Source organism: Azolla caroliniana, unplaced genomic scaffold (assembly GCF_043228905.1).
Source record: "Azolla caroliniana isolate FFs.n. ecotype wild unplaced genomic scaffold, voAzoCaro1.0.p SCAF_10, whole genome shotgun sequence".
Lineage (NCBI taxonomy): Eukaryota > Viridiplantae > Streptophyta > Polypodiopsida > Salviniales > Salviniaceae > Azolla > Azolla caroliniana.
Window position 1 is genome coordinate 3,493,478 of NW_028230445.1, and position 17,993 is coordinate 3,511,470.

At 37.3% G+C, this 17,993-nt stretch overlaps 2 protein-coding genes and 1 long non-coding RNA gene across 3 annotated transcripts; all 3 read left to right on the plus strand.

Moving 5' to 3' along the window:
* The first annotated feature begins 90 nt into the window (after nt 1-90).
* LOC147858724 (uncharacterized) lies at nt 91-2,200 on the plus strand. Its single transcript, XM_087325672.1, has 2 exons — nt 91-1,459; nt 1,809-2,200. The coding sequence occupies exons 1-2, from the start codon at nt 91-93 to the stop codon at nt 2,198-2,200; spliced, it is 1,761 nt and encodes a 586-aa protein (XP_087181798.1).
* An 11,256-nt stretch (nt 2,201-13,456) lies between these two features.
* LOC147858725 (serine/threonine-protein kinase-like protein At3g51990) lies at nt 13,457-15,739 on the plus strand. Its single transcript, XM_087326062.1, has one exon. The coding sequence runs from the start codon at nt 13,846-13,848 to the stop codon at nt 15,241-15,243; it is 1,398 nt and encodes a 465-aa protein (XP_087182188.1). The 5' UTR covers nt 13,457-13,845; the 3' UTR covers nt 15,244-15,739.
* A 1,172-nt stretch (nt 15,740-16,911) lies between these two features.
* Nucleotides 16,912-17,163, plus strand: LOC147858726 (uncharacterized). Its single transcript, XR_015530380.1, has 2 exons — nt 16,912-16,950; nt 17,092-17,163. It is a non-coding gene; the product is annotated as an uncharacterized LOC147858726 (long non-coding RNA).
* Nucleotides 17,164-17,993: the final 830 nt, after the last annotated feature.

Genomic DNA, 17,993 nt, shown 5'->3' on the forward strand with positions numbered 1-17,993 from the left:
ACTCCAAGCCCGGGGCCGGGGCCGGGGCCGGGGCCGAGCCTCGGCTCCCCCGCCGCCGCCATTGCTGCCCATTTCTCAGCCACGTCCGGCATGGAGAATCCCGTGGGCGTCGACCTCGCCACTGCCATGGCCATCTCCGGCGGCTTCCTCTTGCTCTCCAACCTCCTCGCCTCCACCTTCCATTCTCTGATCCTTGGCCACCGTCCCAAACGCCGCTTCTCCCCTCCCCCTCCTCCACCATTAATCCCATCCTCTTCCTCCTCCTCCTCCAATGTTTTGCTCCTAACCAATTCTGCTTCTGCTTCATCACCATTACCATCGCCATCGCCATTACCATCACCATCACTGTCCACTGGTCCCTCGGAGATCAAGCATGGCCATGCTGCGGAATGCGGCGATTCCCTCTTTGCTAGATCTCGCCCTCAACACCCGGCGCCCACACCTGAACCCGATGATATCTCGTATACCTCCTCCGCAACGCCGCCGGGGAATCCATCCCAGAACAATGGCCGTGGTCGCGTAGATTCTTATCATGCCAATATGCCGACACCACCGAAGCCGCGACTACAATCCCGACAATCCGATCGCCTCCAATACAACCACATTGAACCCTATCCCCTTGCTCCCAAACATCTCCGATGCGAGCCAGCTCCATCGTTGCTGTTTCCGGCATCATCTAACCCTAATTATATTGCAGGCACACCAACTAGGGCGCCCGCGAGCAATCGCATGCGAAGAACCAAGCCGCGCAACAAAATGCTCTCGTCCGACCTCGAACCACCGCCCCATTCTTCGCCGGTGATTCGTAAGAGAGTCCAAACACCTGATCCTGAACTACCGGCGCATTCTTCACCGGTAATTCGTAAGAGATTCCAAACACCCGAACACGAACCACCGGCCCATTCTTCGCCGGTAATTCGTAAGAGATTCCAAACACCCGATCCCGAACCCGCCCATTCTTCGCCATTATTTCGTAAGAGAGTCCAAACACCTGATCCCGAACCAACTCATTCTTCTCGGGTGTTTTGTAAGAGAGCCCAAACACCCGATCTTGAACCAACCCATTATTCGCGAGTGTTTCGTAAGAAAACCCAAAGACCCGATCTCAAACCCACCGATTCCGCCCTTACAAGCCGCAAGAGAGTCGAAACACCCAATCTCGAATCCACCCATTCCTCCCTTTCAAGCCGCAAGAGAGTTGAAACACCCGACCCCAAACCGACCCATTCCTCCCTTACAAGCCGCAAGAGAGTCGAAACACCCGATCTCGAACCTACCCATCTTTCGCCAATAAGTAACAATGGAGTCCAAAAACCCGAGCTCGACGGACGAACCCCTTCATTGATGCTTACCACTGGAGCACGAACAATCCATGTCAAAGAAGTCGATTCGTCGTCGATTCTTACTAACAAAACACGAACAATCGATCTCCAAGAAGCCCTTTGTTATATAAACGGAGGTGACACTTTCTCTCTCCCTCTCTCTCAATTGTTGTTGATTTATTTATATCTCGTGAACTCCCACCTAGGAAGATCATATATAATGGCAACCTAGGGATACGCAAGCACACTTATCCACGCTCCTTCTCCTATTATTATTGGTCCACTTGTCATATATCCACACCCCTTTGTCACCTACCCGAGGTCTTAAATATCTAGAGTCCCTACTCACTTTCACGTGTATTACATGAAAATGTTAAAGTGTTTATAGCTTCTCGCATTTTTGCCTTTGTGTGTGTGATAGATAGCCTTAGTGCAAGAAGTTTGGCATTATGATGATGACTTTGTAATTGTGGTGGCTTGCCATAGAAACTCAATCATCCAAGGACACGCAATCCACTGTGGAACTAGCGAGGAGAAATGACGGCATCAAGAAAGTGCGATTTTGCATGAACCCCGAAATTGCACAAGTATTGGGCAGGCATAATGCATATCTATGTCAACATGAGATTGATCGCCGACAAAGAGGAGAAGATATTATAAGAAATAATTGTCCATATCATGAACACACTCGCTCTACTTATGGACACATTTATGGTCAATCTGGCCCTAATTATGGTCAATCTAGTGCTAATTATAGTCAATCTAGTCCTAATTATGGTCGATCTAGTCCTAATTATAATAAATCTATTCTTAATTATGGTCAACCTAGCCCTAATTATTTGCGAGGCAGCTCTACTTCTCACGGACCTAGGCTGTAAAATTTTGATCTTTTGTATTTTTACAACGTGATCATTTTTTTTTGCAACAATTTTTTGTTGGACTTGAGGAGCACATAATGTTGTACTAAAAATTTCAATCTTAAGGAAGAGGTTTATTTATGATTTGGCTGTCTATAAAGTGAATGTATACATGTGATCCTTATATTAAATGCAATTAATTGGCTTATTCATCATTTGTTTATGGAGGCATATTAGAAACGTTTATACCCTTTCAACCCAACCATTTTAGATGCAAAATTTAGACTCTAACAAATCCTTTATGGTTCATATTTTTGTCAAACAATCGCTAATATAGAATGAGATCCGTAGGAATTCTATCATCCCCCTGTTATATAATATAAACCAATTTCTACTAGGCTAACAATTAATAACACCTCAAAAAAAAAAATTAATCACATGTACAATTGAGTGCTTATGTGGATGAATCCCTTATATGGTTCATTGTCCCTTTCGACAATGCTTTCTATTTAAATTTGGAACGAGCCATTAGTTGTTTTTCAGAGTATACCCAAAAATGTCATTTCCTTCATTAGCCTTTACATTAGAGTGAAGATTAAGAAGGTGAAACAATATGTAAGCTTTTAATGTGTCTTTGTCATTGTCAAAAGAGGAGATAAAAATTTTGGATAACAAATGGCAAATATAGCAATTGAGATATATCAAAGTTGGTCAAATTTGGAAGAAAACATAATCATGGATCTACTTGGACTCTATCTAACAATTGCATTGGTTTGGCTCTAGCTTGCACCATGTTGTTCAACTTGAAATGGTTTGGTAGTTCAATTCGGTTCAGTTTAGGCCCGAGTTTTCTTAACTAGTTTGAGCTCGGTTTAGTTTGGTTTGAACCTTGTTTAAACAACTCAAATTGGTTAAACTAGTTTAGTCATTTACAATTAATTGATTATTATCAATGATCATAGCCTCCTCACCCCCTTTATGCTAGCTAGCTTGTCTCTCTTGTCTGATCAAGGGTAGGAATCGGCAACGGCTTAGTCAAGCCTAAACAGAACCGTTAAAAACTGCTTTTAAATTGTTTGCAGTTCAGTTTGGTTCAGTTTAGGCTTGATCTTCCTTAACCGGTTTGAGCTCGTTTTGGGATGGCCCAAGCCGAACCAAACCGAGCTTAAATGGTTTTTCCAAACCGGTTTAGGAACTGATTCGGTTGAAGTTTGGAAACTCCCAAACCGGTTAAGGCTTAACCAATTTGGTTTGGACAAGGCCAAATTTGTTAAGTTGAAACCGAATTGTTGCCAATTCCTAATCAAGGGTGTTAAATTTACACCATCCTTATCAATATACTTCTCAATGTGCACAAAGAAGAATGAATATACTTCTTTGTGCACAAAGTAGCTTCATTTTGGGAAAAAAAAGTAGGTAAAAGAATTAATATAATTTGCAGAGAATGATAGCTAATGCTATATATGCATAAAACATTGGGCAAAAATCCAAACCATTTCCATCATCTAGTATGTGCATGGACAAAACCATCAACATATGCAATTGGGCAAAAATCCAAACCATTTCCATCTAGTATGTGCATGGACAAAACCATCAACATATGCAAATGGGCAAAAATCCAAACCATTTCCATCTAGTATGTGCATGGACAAAACCATCAACATATGCAAATGTGCTTCCTCTAGTAGGTTACATAGTTGTGATGTGGCATGTGTGAAGGTAGAAAAGCACTAAAATGTTAAGTTTTATGTTAGATCAAGATTCTAGCGGAACTTGCGCTCCAAAGAAAAAATGAGTAGTTAATGATAAAATCAACAACAAAACATAGCTTAAATAGGAAGGTTACACATTGGAACAAAATGGTTAAGTGTTTGCATTAGGTGCCCGTGAAAGGATAAAGTTGAGTGGATGCTAAAAGAGAGGGCAATGATGCATGCGAAAAGAGATATTGTTGTTTTTATATGGCAAGTCAGTTATTGAAATCTATATAATGAGCTAAAGAGCTCACTATAACCAACACAAAAATTGTGACTTCAACTTCAGTGTCCAAATTCTACCAATCGACCTCTCACATGTGAAACGAGTGCTCTGCCATTTTAACTATATCCCCATTAAGTTTGGTTTTCACATTATTAGAAAGAGTGCAAGGATATTTCACATTCACAAAAATTGCATATTTTTTAATATAATTGGTAGGCAATAATAATCCTTGTTTTTTAATTCTAAAGCTAATCCCTTTAGGTTAGATTTAAATTAATACATTTCTAATGATACAAAATGGAGAAGTAGGTATTGACCTCGTACTTCACGCATACCAAGCAAGTATTGTACAATTTGTGAAATGAATTTGATTTTGAGATCATGAAGGTGTTTTCTTGGGTTCAAGTTTTTATTGATACATTTGTACTAATACAAAACGACGAAGTGGGATATCGACCCCATACCTTTTGTATCCTAAGCGACATAATCTATACATCTTGCGTGTTAAGTGTGAGGTCTATAATTTAAGTTGCATCCCCTCCCATTTGAGCTATATGTCGAATGGATTTACATTAATGGAGTTGAGATAGTTAGAAATTGGCTTTCAATTCATAAATCTCGGTGGACAGTTTGGGTGGTTCCCAAAAACATTTATGATGAAAAAATTATACCTAGAGTGACTACAAGTAGATATGTATAAACTAGAGCTTCCATGGATTCGACCAACCGTAAAGTAGTTGAATGACTTGCAGAGGTTACTATATACTAAGCCTGCGATGGAGTGTACAATAAAAGTGATAGCAAAATCTACGGATTAAGAAGGGTACAATGTTATTTCACATTCACAAATAACGCATATTTCTCAATCTAATTGGTAGGCTATAATAATCCTTTTTTTAAATTGTAAAGTTAATCCCGTGAGCTCACATTTAATTTAATATGTTTGTAATTATACATAGTGGAGAAATAGGGTAAACAAACATGCCAAACAAGTACGATAAGCAAGCACTTTACCATAACTATTAACAATGAGAAAGAAGACACACACGAAGAAGAACCCCATAAAATAAGGGGTGAAGACACCTAGTAAAGAAAGAAAAAGTAACCCCACCAAAGAAAGGGTGAATACCCCAACAAAAGAAAGTAAAAAGATGTGCAAAAGTGTTCTTCAAGGGACAAATTTAGGATGGGGTTATATTTATTGGTGCATGCCTGACATGTATGAACAAGTGAGAGAGTGGATCATGAAAACATGGGGCTCATCATAATCCAATACAAGGAGAGGATTCCACATTAGTTGCTTAAAGGATTATGTAAACACTGTCAAGAAGTGATATGAAACCGTTTACGATACACAACATGTCATAAACAATGAAGTGGGAACAATATTTGCACATGTATTTGCATGTGAAGTTCACGGTAGTATTGAAATCGACTGGAAAGACTTTACCAATCATTGGTCAACACATTATAGAGGGTCCTCAAGTACAAAACGTTGGCTTGAAATCTTAGGATACCTCTCATATTGAAACACTAGTTAGGAGACTTGTACCTTACAAGCTGAATGCAAAAGCAAAAGTAACACTCTTAGAAAAGCAAAAAGAGTTTTTGCTCAATTGGATAGTTCCAATAACAAAAAGTAGAATACGACAATTGCGTACTAATTTGATAGAAGTTACATCAGGCAAGATTGCGGCGGAGAAGCAATTCTCTTCTATTTCCGCTACATATGACAGGATTGCATTGACAATGTAGAATTCAAGAAGCAATGTTTTGGAAGAGGAGTTGAAGAAGCCGATAAAAACTATGGGTGGTCAATTAGGTTCAATGTAGATAGATCTTTAAGCTTGGAGGTCTTCTCATGTCGAAATTAATGACAAGTTGAGTGTCTTGAAGCTCATTCTGAAAATTTTGCATCTTTGATGAAAGAACCAAAAGAAAAAGGGTTTGAAACAATGCATCCATCTATAGTTGAGCACCCAACAAGCATTGAAAGTGTGATTACAAGTATTTCTATATCATGGTAATATATTCTTCTTTTTATTTTAGTTATGATGACTGGATAAATACTCTATTGTTGTAAACCAATTGTCTCATGGGCCAAATTTGGCCTTAGAAGACATTAATACATCTTTCTTTCTTTCTTTCTTTCTCAATCTAGTATCTCATTTATTGGTGTCTACAAATTGTAGGTGTGTATTCTGTGACCTTGGATTCAAGCTTGAGGCAAAGGATGTTGTGATTACACCATGTTTGCATATATATCATATGCTTTGTGCTAATTACCATCTTGAGAAAATAAATACATGTCTATTTGTAGTTAGTAATTCCATTCTACATTCAGGTGATTTAGTACTACTATAATACAAAGTTTTGATTTACATTAATGGAATATCTCATGTCCCATTTGATTTGCATTCTTGGAACTATAGAGTTATTGCCTCAAGGTTGAAGTTTTGATTTACATTAATGGAATGTCGGTCGTCCTATTTGATATGCATTCTAAGTGGATTTACATTAAAGGAAATTTGAAACATAAAGATTGTCTTTCAATTCATGGATTTGTAATGATACAAAATAGAGAAGTAGGGTATCAATCCATATACCTCTCAGAGGGAAAGTTAGCTCGCCAGTTGATAAAGTTTATCGATGTTATGGGGATGTAGCTCAAATGGTAAAGTGCTTGCTTAGCATGCGAGAGGTCCGGGGATCGATACCTCGCATCTCCATTTCAACATTAGAAATTTATAAATCAAAAGCCAATCTCTAAGTATCTCAATTCCATTAATGTAAATCCACTCTAGGTGTAGCTCAAATGGGGGTGAGGCAACTTAAATTGTAGACCTCACGCTCAATAAGCGAGAAGTATATGTTATGTCGCTTAGGATACACAAGGTATGGAGTGGATATCCCACTTTCTTCATTTTGTATCAGTACATATGTATCAATCAAAACTTGAACCAGAGGATAAATAAGTGAGCTATTTAGTGGATAAATAAGTGATGTAGCCCATATGGAGTAGGTAATGTCTAAAGTTGTGTATTGTATGTCATTTTAACTAATGGAGTATATTCTTCTTTGGAAAAAAAAAAAAAAACTTGAACCAGAGGAAATGCCTCCAGAATCTGAAAAACAAATTCATTTCACAAATACAATGAGAATGTGTCTCAAACAATAGTGTTGGATTCTCCTGCTTGTGGTATATGGATCAATACAACAATTCCCCATTTTGTATCTTTACAAATGTATGATTCAAAACATCAACATAGAGGCAATAACTCTATAGCTTTGAAAAAGAATCCTCATAGTCTAATGATCAATCATGAAATATGAAATATTTGTGAGCTTTGAAATTATATAAAATTCATTTTTAGACAGGGATTTACCTAGAATTTTAGAGTGCTTGCTTGGTGTGCAAGAAGTATGGGGTCGATGCCCTACTTCTCCATTTTGTTTTATGATAAATTGAAGGACATATTATCTTGTTCAAGAAAAACTTTCTATCACATCTTTAAATGTTATTTACAAAATATGCATTGCTGCATACATCGACCTAAACTTGTACAAATTTCATATTACACGCATGTTATGATCATGTCAATTAATGTTATCACAATAGTACATTACTTGAAGAACATTTTCCATTGATAAAATTCTAACATTGAAAGCTTATGAGCTGTTATAATATTGTTTGACTAATTTACTATATTCTAACATGACTATAAACATGATTTTCTAAACTATTATCCATCTAATTTATTGTGTTTAATGTGTTGTATTCATTTAGTAAAGTGGAAAAACATTTAAGAATGAAGTAAGTGTGTGTTGCTTTGTCATCACATCATAACGTCAAAGAACTTTTGATGCGTCTCAAAAAATATCCATTAATGGCTTCTCAACATTCTATTGAAGTAAATTTAACCATGTCTGGTGGAATTGGTCAACCCAATAGGATTCTATGGAAACAACGGTGTAGACGGGTCTTCTCCAACCAAACCACGCATCCAACAATGTTACTGCAAGAGATATGGAGTGAAATTGTAGTCACTCTAAAGAGCCAATATGATGGCCTCAAGGGCGGCTCCGATGGAGTTGAAAGACAATGAATAGCCTTCATCCAACAATGGTTGTCCTCTCCCTTTCTTGAGTCAGTGGGCATCCACATAAGATGGAACTATCACATCCCTACATGGATTTGTACATAATAATCTCATTTGTAAAATTTTATAACTAATGGAAGGAATTTTTTTGGGAATAAATAAATTTAACCATGTCCACTCATCAATACACAACTCCAACATTGGTACACCATTTTTCGAGTTAACTTAATGTGGTAAATTAGTGTTATTCAAAGTCCATAATCTATCAAATGAATGTAATACATGGCTGGGGTATTGTACATTTTGCATAAATGATGCCTTGGTCAGTAATGAACCCACATAAATGGGTTTTATAATCAAACTTCACGTCCCATTACTAAGCATTATAGATGATCAACCCAACAAATATTTATCAAATATGTAGCTTTTCTGTAGAACAAAATACAAAAGAGTGGAAGAACTTAAGAAGGCTTCCAAACAAGCATTTCATTAAAATACTAATATTTACAACACAATGTGGACGACTCTTAAGTTAGATGGACATTGAGCGTGACACATTTTCTCCACTTTTCCATATATTAGTTCGATAAATTTCTAAATTCTCATGCCACCTATTATACATCAAGGTATTAAGAAATATGAAAGCACTCATATATGTTATTCCAATGGTCACTAAAGGACTACCAATAACTAATTGTTAATAAAATAGTTCAAACTAGAATATGAAGGGTGTGGTTGCATCAACCAGTGGAAATTGGTGGTGGATTAATTTGTTTTGTCTTATAGTCTCTGTGGAAGTATGTGTAGTCGACCATCAAGATATCTACCCCCCTTGGCACAAAACTGTGTTTCTACTAGTACCTAACCTTCAATGTTCCAATATATCAATGCATTTGGAGATGGGACACCTTACATTTGCATCGTGTTCCAAAAATGCCATGTGAATCCAATATTTGATATCACGCTTGGAATGGTGGAAATGTGTTGACTGAATTATTTTCTCTCATGAGGGGAAATCTTTCATAACCTAAATAACTATAAATTTTCAGCTACCAGTTGGAAGAGATCACCATGTTTATGTATCATTGTGTGAGACATATACCCCATTCATGTTGTGCTATTGTTCCAAGCAAAATCATGTAAAATAATCTATTGATGTGTGTACCAATGTAGGAACTTAGTGTTTATATGACATTTACTACAAGTTTGTCATAGTTACACAAGTGTCAATTGTGCTCTAGTAAATTTTCATTTACATAGCATTTCTTCCAGATAGAGAATATGACAAGCTTTTCCCGAAGACGATAGAAGAAATGTACTCAATAAAACATTGTTAGTGAAATTTAATGCAACTTTTATGATTTTGCAACTAGTAATTGGCAACTTTGTACACCTCTCTAACATTTAGTACACACCATGCTTACCAATAGAACTATGGGATACCATGTGTTATGCTTGATGTTGAAGACACATACATTATGTCATTTTTGGCATATAGGTATGCTCGCCCATATGATAAAACACCAAGTGTTCGAGTAGAAAAGGGATATGATGTTTACAACACGCATGTGTGCACAATTTTTTGTTGGTAGATTGTGACTTGTGCTCGCCCAATGGATTGCTAGCATAATGTGCATTATGTCGTCTTCTCAACAATTTAACAAAAGCCCAACGACTATATGCTCGGCATATCTCCTACTGTCCTCCTACATCTAATATAAATAGTGGTTGGCTAGCCATATTGAAATCAACCACCCATTGTGATAATTGAAGTAAAAGCCTTCTCTTATAAAGGAATGTATATTGACATCCTTTTAGTGTAAGGGACCATGATTTTGAATTGAATGACAAGCGAATGTTTAGATGAATATGGTTGTCGTTTGAAACGACTCTCAAACTGATGTTTGATGACCCTTAGGTTGGGAAATACATACAACAAGAAGTGAAATGGAGTAGACCAAATTTTTTTATCCAAGATTCAATGAAAGTTTGTCAATATAGTTATTAGAAGATGATGTACAATCAAATACTCATATGAAATAGAAATATATCAAACATTTATAGCTCTTCATGATTGGCAAACATAATTGCTTACCTCTTCATTGATAATTAGTAATTACCTTAATTAGTTGGTTTCTCTCAATTATTTATAATTGGCTAGTTTTTCTGAATTGTTGATCATAGCCATTTCACATTGGTGTCATGATGTTTGTATGCATAAGCATTCAAGTGATGAAAGGTGATTCTAGATGGTAATGGTACATTTTTCACTTTTCTCAATATTCGAACACTTAATGTGAAAGGACAACACTTATATGTATTCTTCTATCATATGTTCTCGAAAGTGGTGTAATTTCCCCTCCTACTATGAAAGAAGCATTAGAAATCTTTCCAATGTCGTACATAGGTTGCTCACAAATAACATACTCTCTCTCTCTCTCTCTCTCTCTCTCTCTTTCCTATCTTTTCAATCACATACACAATCAATCAATCTCTCTCCCCGCCCTTTCTCTGTGTTAACCAAGGATGCCCACTCTCACCAACTATCTTTGGTTTTATGTATTGATGAATGGGAATAAATGGTTGACAAGTTTGTAAAAGAAGAAGGCATTAAAGAAGTTATCATTTGGGCCCATTTATCACGGGTTTGTTATACACAAATGCATTTGAAAATATTCATAATTACACTAAATTGAGCATCAATATCTCTAAAACAAAGGCTATGCTAATGACGACTCAAAAAAAAGATAATATATGGATTGTGTGCGAAAACGAGCCACTTGAAATGGTAGAAAGCTTCACATAATGTAGACTTGAGGCTCCCTAAAATCATAGATGGAATGAACGTGTCCTAGTCACTGCTTACAAGCAAGTAATAGAGCACACTATATATTCTAAAACACTTAAAATGTAGGAGATGTAAAATGTGAAGTTCTAAAGAAACCCCTATTTGACAGGGCTAGCACTCTTGCTTCGTTATGGGATTGAAGTATGTGACAATAGCATCCTTTACTCTTGGAAATATCAAAAAGTGTTTTCATATGAAGCTTCTTCGAGTCAAAAAAGAAATGACTTAAATGCCCATTCCCGAGATTATCTCACTTACAATTGGGAGGACATGCACATGCTTAAGATTAAAAGTAATGTATTATTAATGTTTCAAAGTACAAGCATAGAAGCTTCTTAATTCAACACCATTGTGAACCCACCAATGCTTCAATCAACACCTTGTGAACCCACGTGAAATCTCTATAATATATTGGCTCATGTAGTCTTTTTGCAACCCTCCTCATACTTTTCTTGGAACCAATCAATTACTTCCATGTGAGCACAAAGCACCTTATTCAAACAATCATTTGTTGTGGTGTCAATAGCACTCCTATTTTTTTTAATGCTTGGTGAAATAATTCAAAGTAATACGAAGACATTGTGATGACTATCGTTCAAGATGCCAATCATACATGTGTAGGAGAGCTAATGGTCAATATGTAGCCCCTATGTATGAAAACTATGTTGTCAAGTGAGATGCCCATATATTGGTTTTGGTTGGGTGGAGAGTTGATGATGTGGTATTGTGTTCTAAATATACAAATTCATAATTATGGTATTTGACCTAAATATACATGTGTTAATTGCGATATAAAGTAAATATACAATTCTAGAATTAATGCATGGTTTTGTGGATCGATGGTAGCATTTGTATGGGTCACCCATTCATAACTAGCATTTGCTCATGATGAAATGGTTTTTGGCAAACAATTGAACACAATCATGTAATTTGAATATTACATATAATCTCGAGAATGATGGACAAATTGGAGGTGTTGATAAATTATTCGAATATATGTTTCATGCATCTATACTTAATGTGAAACAAATGAATTGGGAGGATTATTTGCCCCCGATAGAGTTCATAACAATGCAAAACATGATATATTAGGGATTTGTTGCATTGAAGCTAATCAAAGTACATTTTGTGTGGCATGCCACAATACTCACACACTTAGGATTAGTAAAAAGAAAGAATATCGACGAGAAGGCCCATACCACTATCTTCAAAGATGGCAAATATTTACCTGTGGTTTCTTAGGAATCCCAAGAGTCCCAATACTTGCAAGGTTTCTAAGTTGATAGAATATCAAATATCTAAAATGAATTAGAGAGAGGACTTACATAATGGTTTTTTTTTTCCTAGCAAGATTCCTCTTGTTCTAATATGAATCGTCAGAATAATAGTAATTTTGACCCAACGCTTAACTCACGATTCTATTGGTTACTAAACATTCCTCTTTGTTCTAACGTGAATCATCCGAATAATAGTAATTCCGACCCAACAATTAACTCACGATTCTATTGGTTACTAAACATTCAACAAGCCGGCAAGCCTCCACACATTGAGAATGATATTCTCATCAAAGCTCCCCCTTGTTTGTCATTTGGAATCATATATGAATATTCTCCAACCGACTCAACACAAAGGCTCAGCTGCTTAGTAAATGGCCATTGACCATAAGATCGCCCTCCCTATGGAGACGATTGTCTACTCAAGCGGGGTGCGTCAATCCTCGTCGTCTCGTCTGTCTTCATGTAGGGGGGGATCGTATGGACGAAGGGCAATTTTGTCGCAGATAGAGTGGTTAAAGACCTTGAGGCTCTATTACGATGGTGAAGGGGTATCTGAGAGGTGACTGGAATCGGGCCAGCGACCGAACTACCAACAGATTAGACACAAGGGCAGGTGCAGACGTGTGCGTGGGGGGGTGCGGGACAGAACAAAGACCGGACACGGCGTAGAACAAAAGCCGGTCAAGGAACCGTGTAATGTCCGAGGTGGCGCGTCCAAATCCGAGGCCTCTCTCTCTCTCTCTCTCTCTCTCTCTCTCTATCTTTTCTCTCTTTTTGTGGAAGGGAAGACTTTCTTTGTAATGCTTGACTTCTTGACCATTCTTCTTTCTCTTCTTCTTCTTCTTCTTCTTCTTCCGTTTCGGAGCCGTTTCGGCTCAGACAAAGTAACGTTTCTTCTGTCGATCCGTTTCGCCTCCTCTGTGGCCCTCCCCTGTTTTTCCTGAGACGCGTTTCCGTTCTTCTTCTTCTTCTTCTTCGTCGTCGTCGTCGTCGTCGTCGTCGTCGTTCGACCTTCTCCCTTTCTCGTCTTCTCGATCCCTCAGAGAATCTGAAGCATACACAGAAATCGTTTCCTTCTGCCCCTATCGATTCCCGCTCCTGCTCTCCGCCTTTTTGTCGAATGCTTCCCTTGCATCTCCATCTTTCGATCTTCTCTGGTTTTTTTGTTTTGATGAGAGAATCGGACGCATAAATAAGTCTCCTCGTTTCTTCAGCCGAGTTTTGATCCGCCTCGACCTGCTTCTTTCTCTGTCTCTGTCTCTGTCTCTCTCTCTGCTTGTATCGAAGCCGTTCTTCCAACTCCCTGGTTCGATCTTCTCTGAAACAGATTAAGGATCGCTTCTTTTGCCGACGCAACCCCTTTCCTCCTCCCTGGCTTAATCGAATGCTTTCTTGCGCTGTGTGATTTGATATTCTCCGGCCCTGGGAGAATCTGAAGCATAGTAAAAACAATAATCATCAATGGGATACCTTAAGTCCTGCAAGATAGGTTCTGCAGTGGTAGAATCACAGAGAAGAGAGAAGAGACATTCCTCTTCTTCAACACCATCAACGTCGTCATCAGCACCGGCGTCGGCATCGACGTCAGCGTCATCTTCTCTTCAGATCTTCCATTTTAACGATCTAGAAGTTGCAACAGATGGCTTTTCTGTGGAAACCTTGCTTGGGAAAGGAAGCCATGGCTGTGTTTACAAGGCAATCCTTAAGAATGGGCGAGAAGTTGCTGTGAAAAGAGCTTCATATGGAAGAAGATTGCTTCAAGATGAAGCTTGCTTCGAGAACGAAATCCGTGTCTTGTCTTCTCTGAACAATCCTCACTTTGTTAAGCTTCTTGGCATCTGTGAGGATTCAGACAAAGAAAAGCTTCTTGTGGTTGAATTGATGCAAAATGGTACTCTTTTTGATCTCCTTCATCAGAATCAAGAAGCCATACCCTGGTCTAAACGTTTCCATATTGCGTTACAAACAGCGAGAGCTGTTCAAGATATTCATAGCATCAATCCACCTCTCATACACAGAGATATTAAGTCTTCTAATATTTTCATTGATAAGAATTGGAATGCAAAGCTCGGAGACTTTGGATTGGCCCTCTATAACTGTAGTGATTCTATCTCTACTACTCCTCCTGCAGGTACTCTAGGGTATCTTGATCCTGAATATACTACTCCTGATATGCTCAGTACAAAGAATGATGTATTTAGTTTTGGAATCCTTCTGTTAGAGATTGTAAGTGGCCGAAATGCCATTGATGTGAACCACAACCCACCCAGTATAGTAGATTGGGCCATCCCCCTCATTAAAAATGGAGATTTCCTTCCACTTTGTGATCCGAGGCTAGCTCCGCCAAAGAATCTGTTGTTTGTGAAGAAAATTACCATTTTGGCCGCAAAATGTGTAAGAGAGAGAAGCACTAAGCGTCCGGATATGGTGGATGTGGTTAGACAGCTGGAAGAAGTTAGCCATCGGATTGGATTCTCTATGTTCAATGGTATAGCTGATAAGATGAGACGAAGAAAAGATATCCCATCTGAAGGTCATGATAGTGATAATGATAACAACCATAATGATAATGGTGATACTGTTGATAATCGTAATGATAATGACAATGGTAGATGTAGTCATTCTTCTTTGGGTTCTCATAAGAAAGTAGTTCAAAGAAATCTCCGAGTTTATGATGAAAGTCGAGGTTTGTTTCAATTAAGAGGCAATAAGCCAAGGACTGGTTTTAACCTTCAAAATCGTCATCGCAAAGATACAATAACAATAAAGAATGGAGAAATGAATAGTTCTCCGCTTAATTCATTAGCTCATGGAAAGGCAATGATCAGCCATTTCTTTAGAGGATCCCATAATGAATGATTTTATCTGGAATGCAAAGTAATGAGGCATTCTAACACCCAATTCATCCCCTCATAATGAAGCATAAGCATGGGAAAACTTATTAAAACGTCATAAAAATTTCCTTTAAAAGGATCGATCTTTATGCTGTAAATTACCATATTGTTTTCTATGTTGTGCATATCACTTATCAGATATAATCTGCTCATGTGAAGACATAAACCTGTCTGAGAGCAGGAAAAAATGTAAGAGATTTTCACTTGTACAAAGAAAATTTTCCATTCTTGTTACATCAATACATGGTGTATAATCGAGAATAATGGTGTTAACTATTTCAGATTTAGACAAGGATCAGCCGGCCTCTCTGAATCAGCTTTTCATTTATTTACATTCTATTTGGTTTATTGCAGCATTCACCAACAGAATGTTGTGACATTTCAGTCTCTTAATTTAATTTATATTTGTATGGTTTGGGGCTTGTATTTTTGTAAATTATCATTTTTTGTTGGATTTCTTATTATGTTGTACCATGTTTCTTTCTCTTGTTATGCACATCTCTCAGATATAATCTGCTCATCTGATGACATAAAACTGTGCAGGAGCTGGAAATTTTTTATGAGTTTTTCTTTTGTATAAAGAAACACTTCCATCCTTTTTACATCAATACAAGGTGAGAATATCATATTCACGATTCGCGCTTGAGACAAGTGTTAGTCAGTCTCTCTTAATGATTATTTTTATTTATATACATTTTATTTGATCTATTACAGCATTCAAAGAGTTTCTTGTGATGTCCGTGTCTTGATTTAATCTATATTTGTATGGTTTGGGCCTCATGTGTTTCCTGTAAATTTCCATGTTGTAAATGGATTGATTATTATGTTATGAATTACCATGTTTTTTTCTTTGTTGTGCACATCTCTTATCGAATATAATCTGCTCATGTGACGACATAAAACTGTCCTGCAGCTGGAAAGAATGTAAGAGTCTTTCTTTTTGTACATAGAAAATTTTCCAGTGTTCTTACATCAATGCATGTTTTGTTTGATTGAGAATAACATGTTTGCTATTTCAGCTTTAGACAATGGCTTGGCAGCCTCTCCGAATCAAGTTTTCATTTATATACCTTTTATTTGACCTATTGCAGATTCATAGACAGTATATTGTGACATTTCAGTCTCTGGAAATTACTTGTGTTTATTTCTTTGTTGTGCAAATATCTTATCAGATATAATCTGCTCACTTGAAGGCAGTAAATTGTCAGGAAACTGAAAAAAATGTAAAAGACTTTCTGTTGTACAAGAAAAATTTGCATCCTTGTTACATTAGTTCAGGGTGTGTATAATGCGTTTTGCTATTTCAGCATTAAACAAGGGTTAGTCGGCCATGCCAAATCAGGTTTTCGTTTATTTACATTTGATTTAATCTATTGCAGCATTCACAGACAGTATGTTGTGACATCTCAGTCGCGTGACTTTATTTAACTTTGTCTGGTTTGGGCCTCATCTGTTTGGTGTAAATTACCATGTGGTAAATGGATCAATCATTATGCCGTGAACTATCATACTTTTTTTTTTGTTTTGCACATCGCTTATCAGATATAATCTGCTCATGTGAAGACATAAAACTGTGTGGGAGGAGGAAAAATGCAAGAGATTTTCTCTAGTACAACATTTCGATCCTCGTTACATCAGGAATAACATGTTTGCTATTTCAGTTTTAGACAAGGTTAATCGGCCTCTCTGAATCAGGTTTCATTTATTTACATTTTATTTGATCTATTGTAGTATTCACAGACAGTATATTGTGACCTTTTGGTCTATCAATTTAATTTATATTGTTTGGTTTGGGTTTCATCTGTTTGTTAAGGTGGGCATTTCGAAGTGTAAACGATGCTGTTACCTTTCATTATTACATTCAAACTGAATACATGATTCATAATCTCAGTGCCGTTTCTTTGATAGGTTATATTCTATCTTTTTCTGTTGGGATGTATCAATTTTCAGGGATTTGATGTGTGAGCAAGTAGCAATGATGCTGAGGACAAGGGACATAATGCTCACATTATAAAAGTGGTCAGAAAGCTATGTTTTGGTAATAATAACAGTGGTAATTTATAGAATTTGAGAAAGAAAGTTGTGTTGGATGCTATTGGTCGGTAAGAGAATGCAAAGCACATGGCGAACCTATATGTCATAAGCAGCGCATTTCAGTTACATATATTAATGGAATGATGCCCTTGGTGACAAAATTAGTGTCTCCACATTGACTAGAATGACTAGACTCTCATGGTTTATTCCCAACTTGTTTTTGAGTGTAGTCATTGATAAATTCATCTGCTTTTGGTGTTCGACCGATGTAATTTGACGCCATTTTCTTGCACAACCATCAGTTTTCCATGATTTCAAATCATTCATGTGATGTTTCTGTGGCCACAGAATTGATATTGGTGCAAGAACAGCGCAATGGGATTAGTAAGTGCTCGTATAACTAAGAATATGGCAGATGAATATAAGGCATCTCCCTTACAGTAACATATTTTAGCATTTGATGTGTCTGGGAACCTCAATGCCTAAAGTTCTCAGTATTTCCCCTAACACCCCTGAAAGATGAACAAATGGTATGAGTAGAGCATATAATTGCTCAAATAGCACATATAATCATGAAGAAAGTGATGAATTGACCATATAGTTGCCCAAACACCACATGATTATTCAAGAGACCACGAACTAAAGGCATTTATAGTAATTGCAATAAATGTCTTTTCTTCT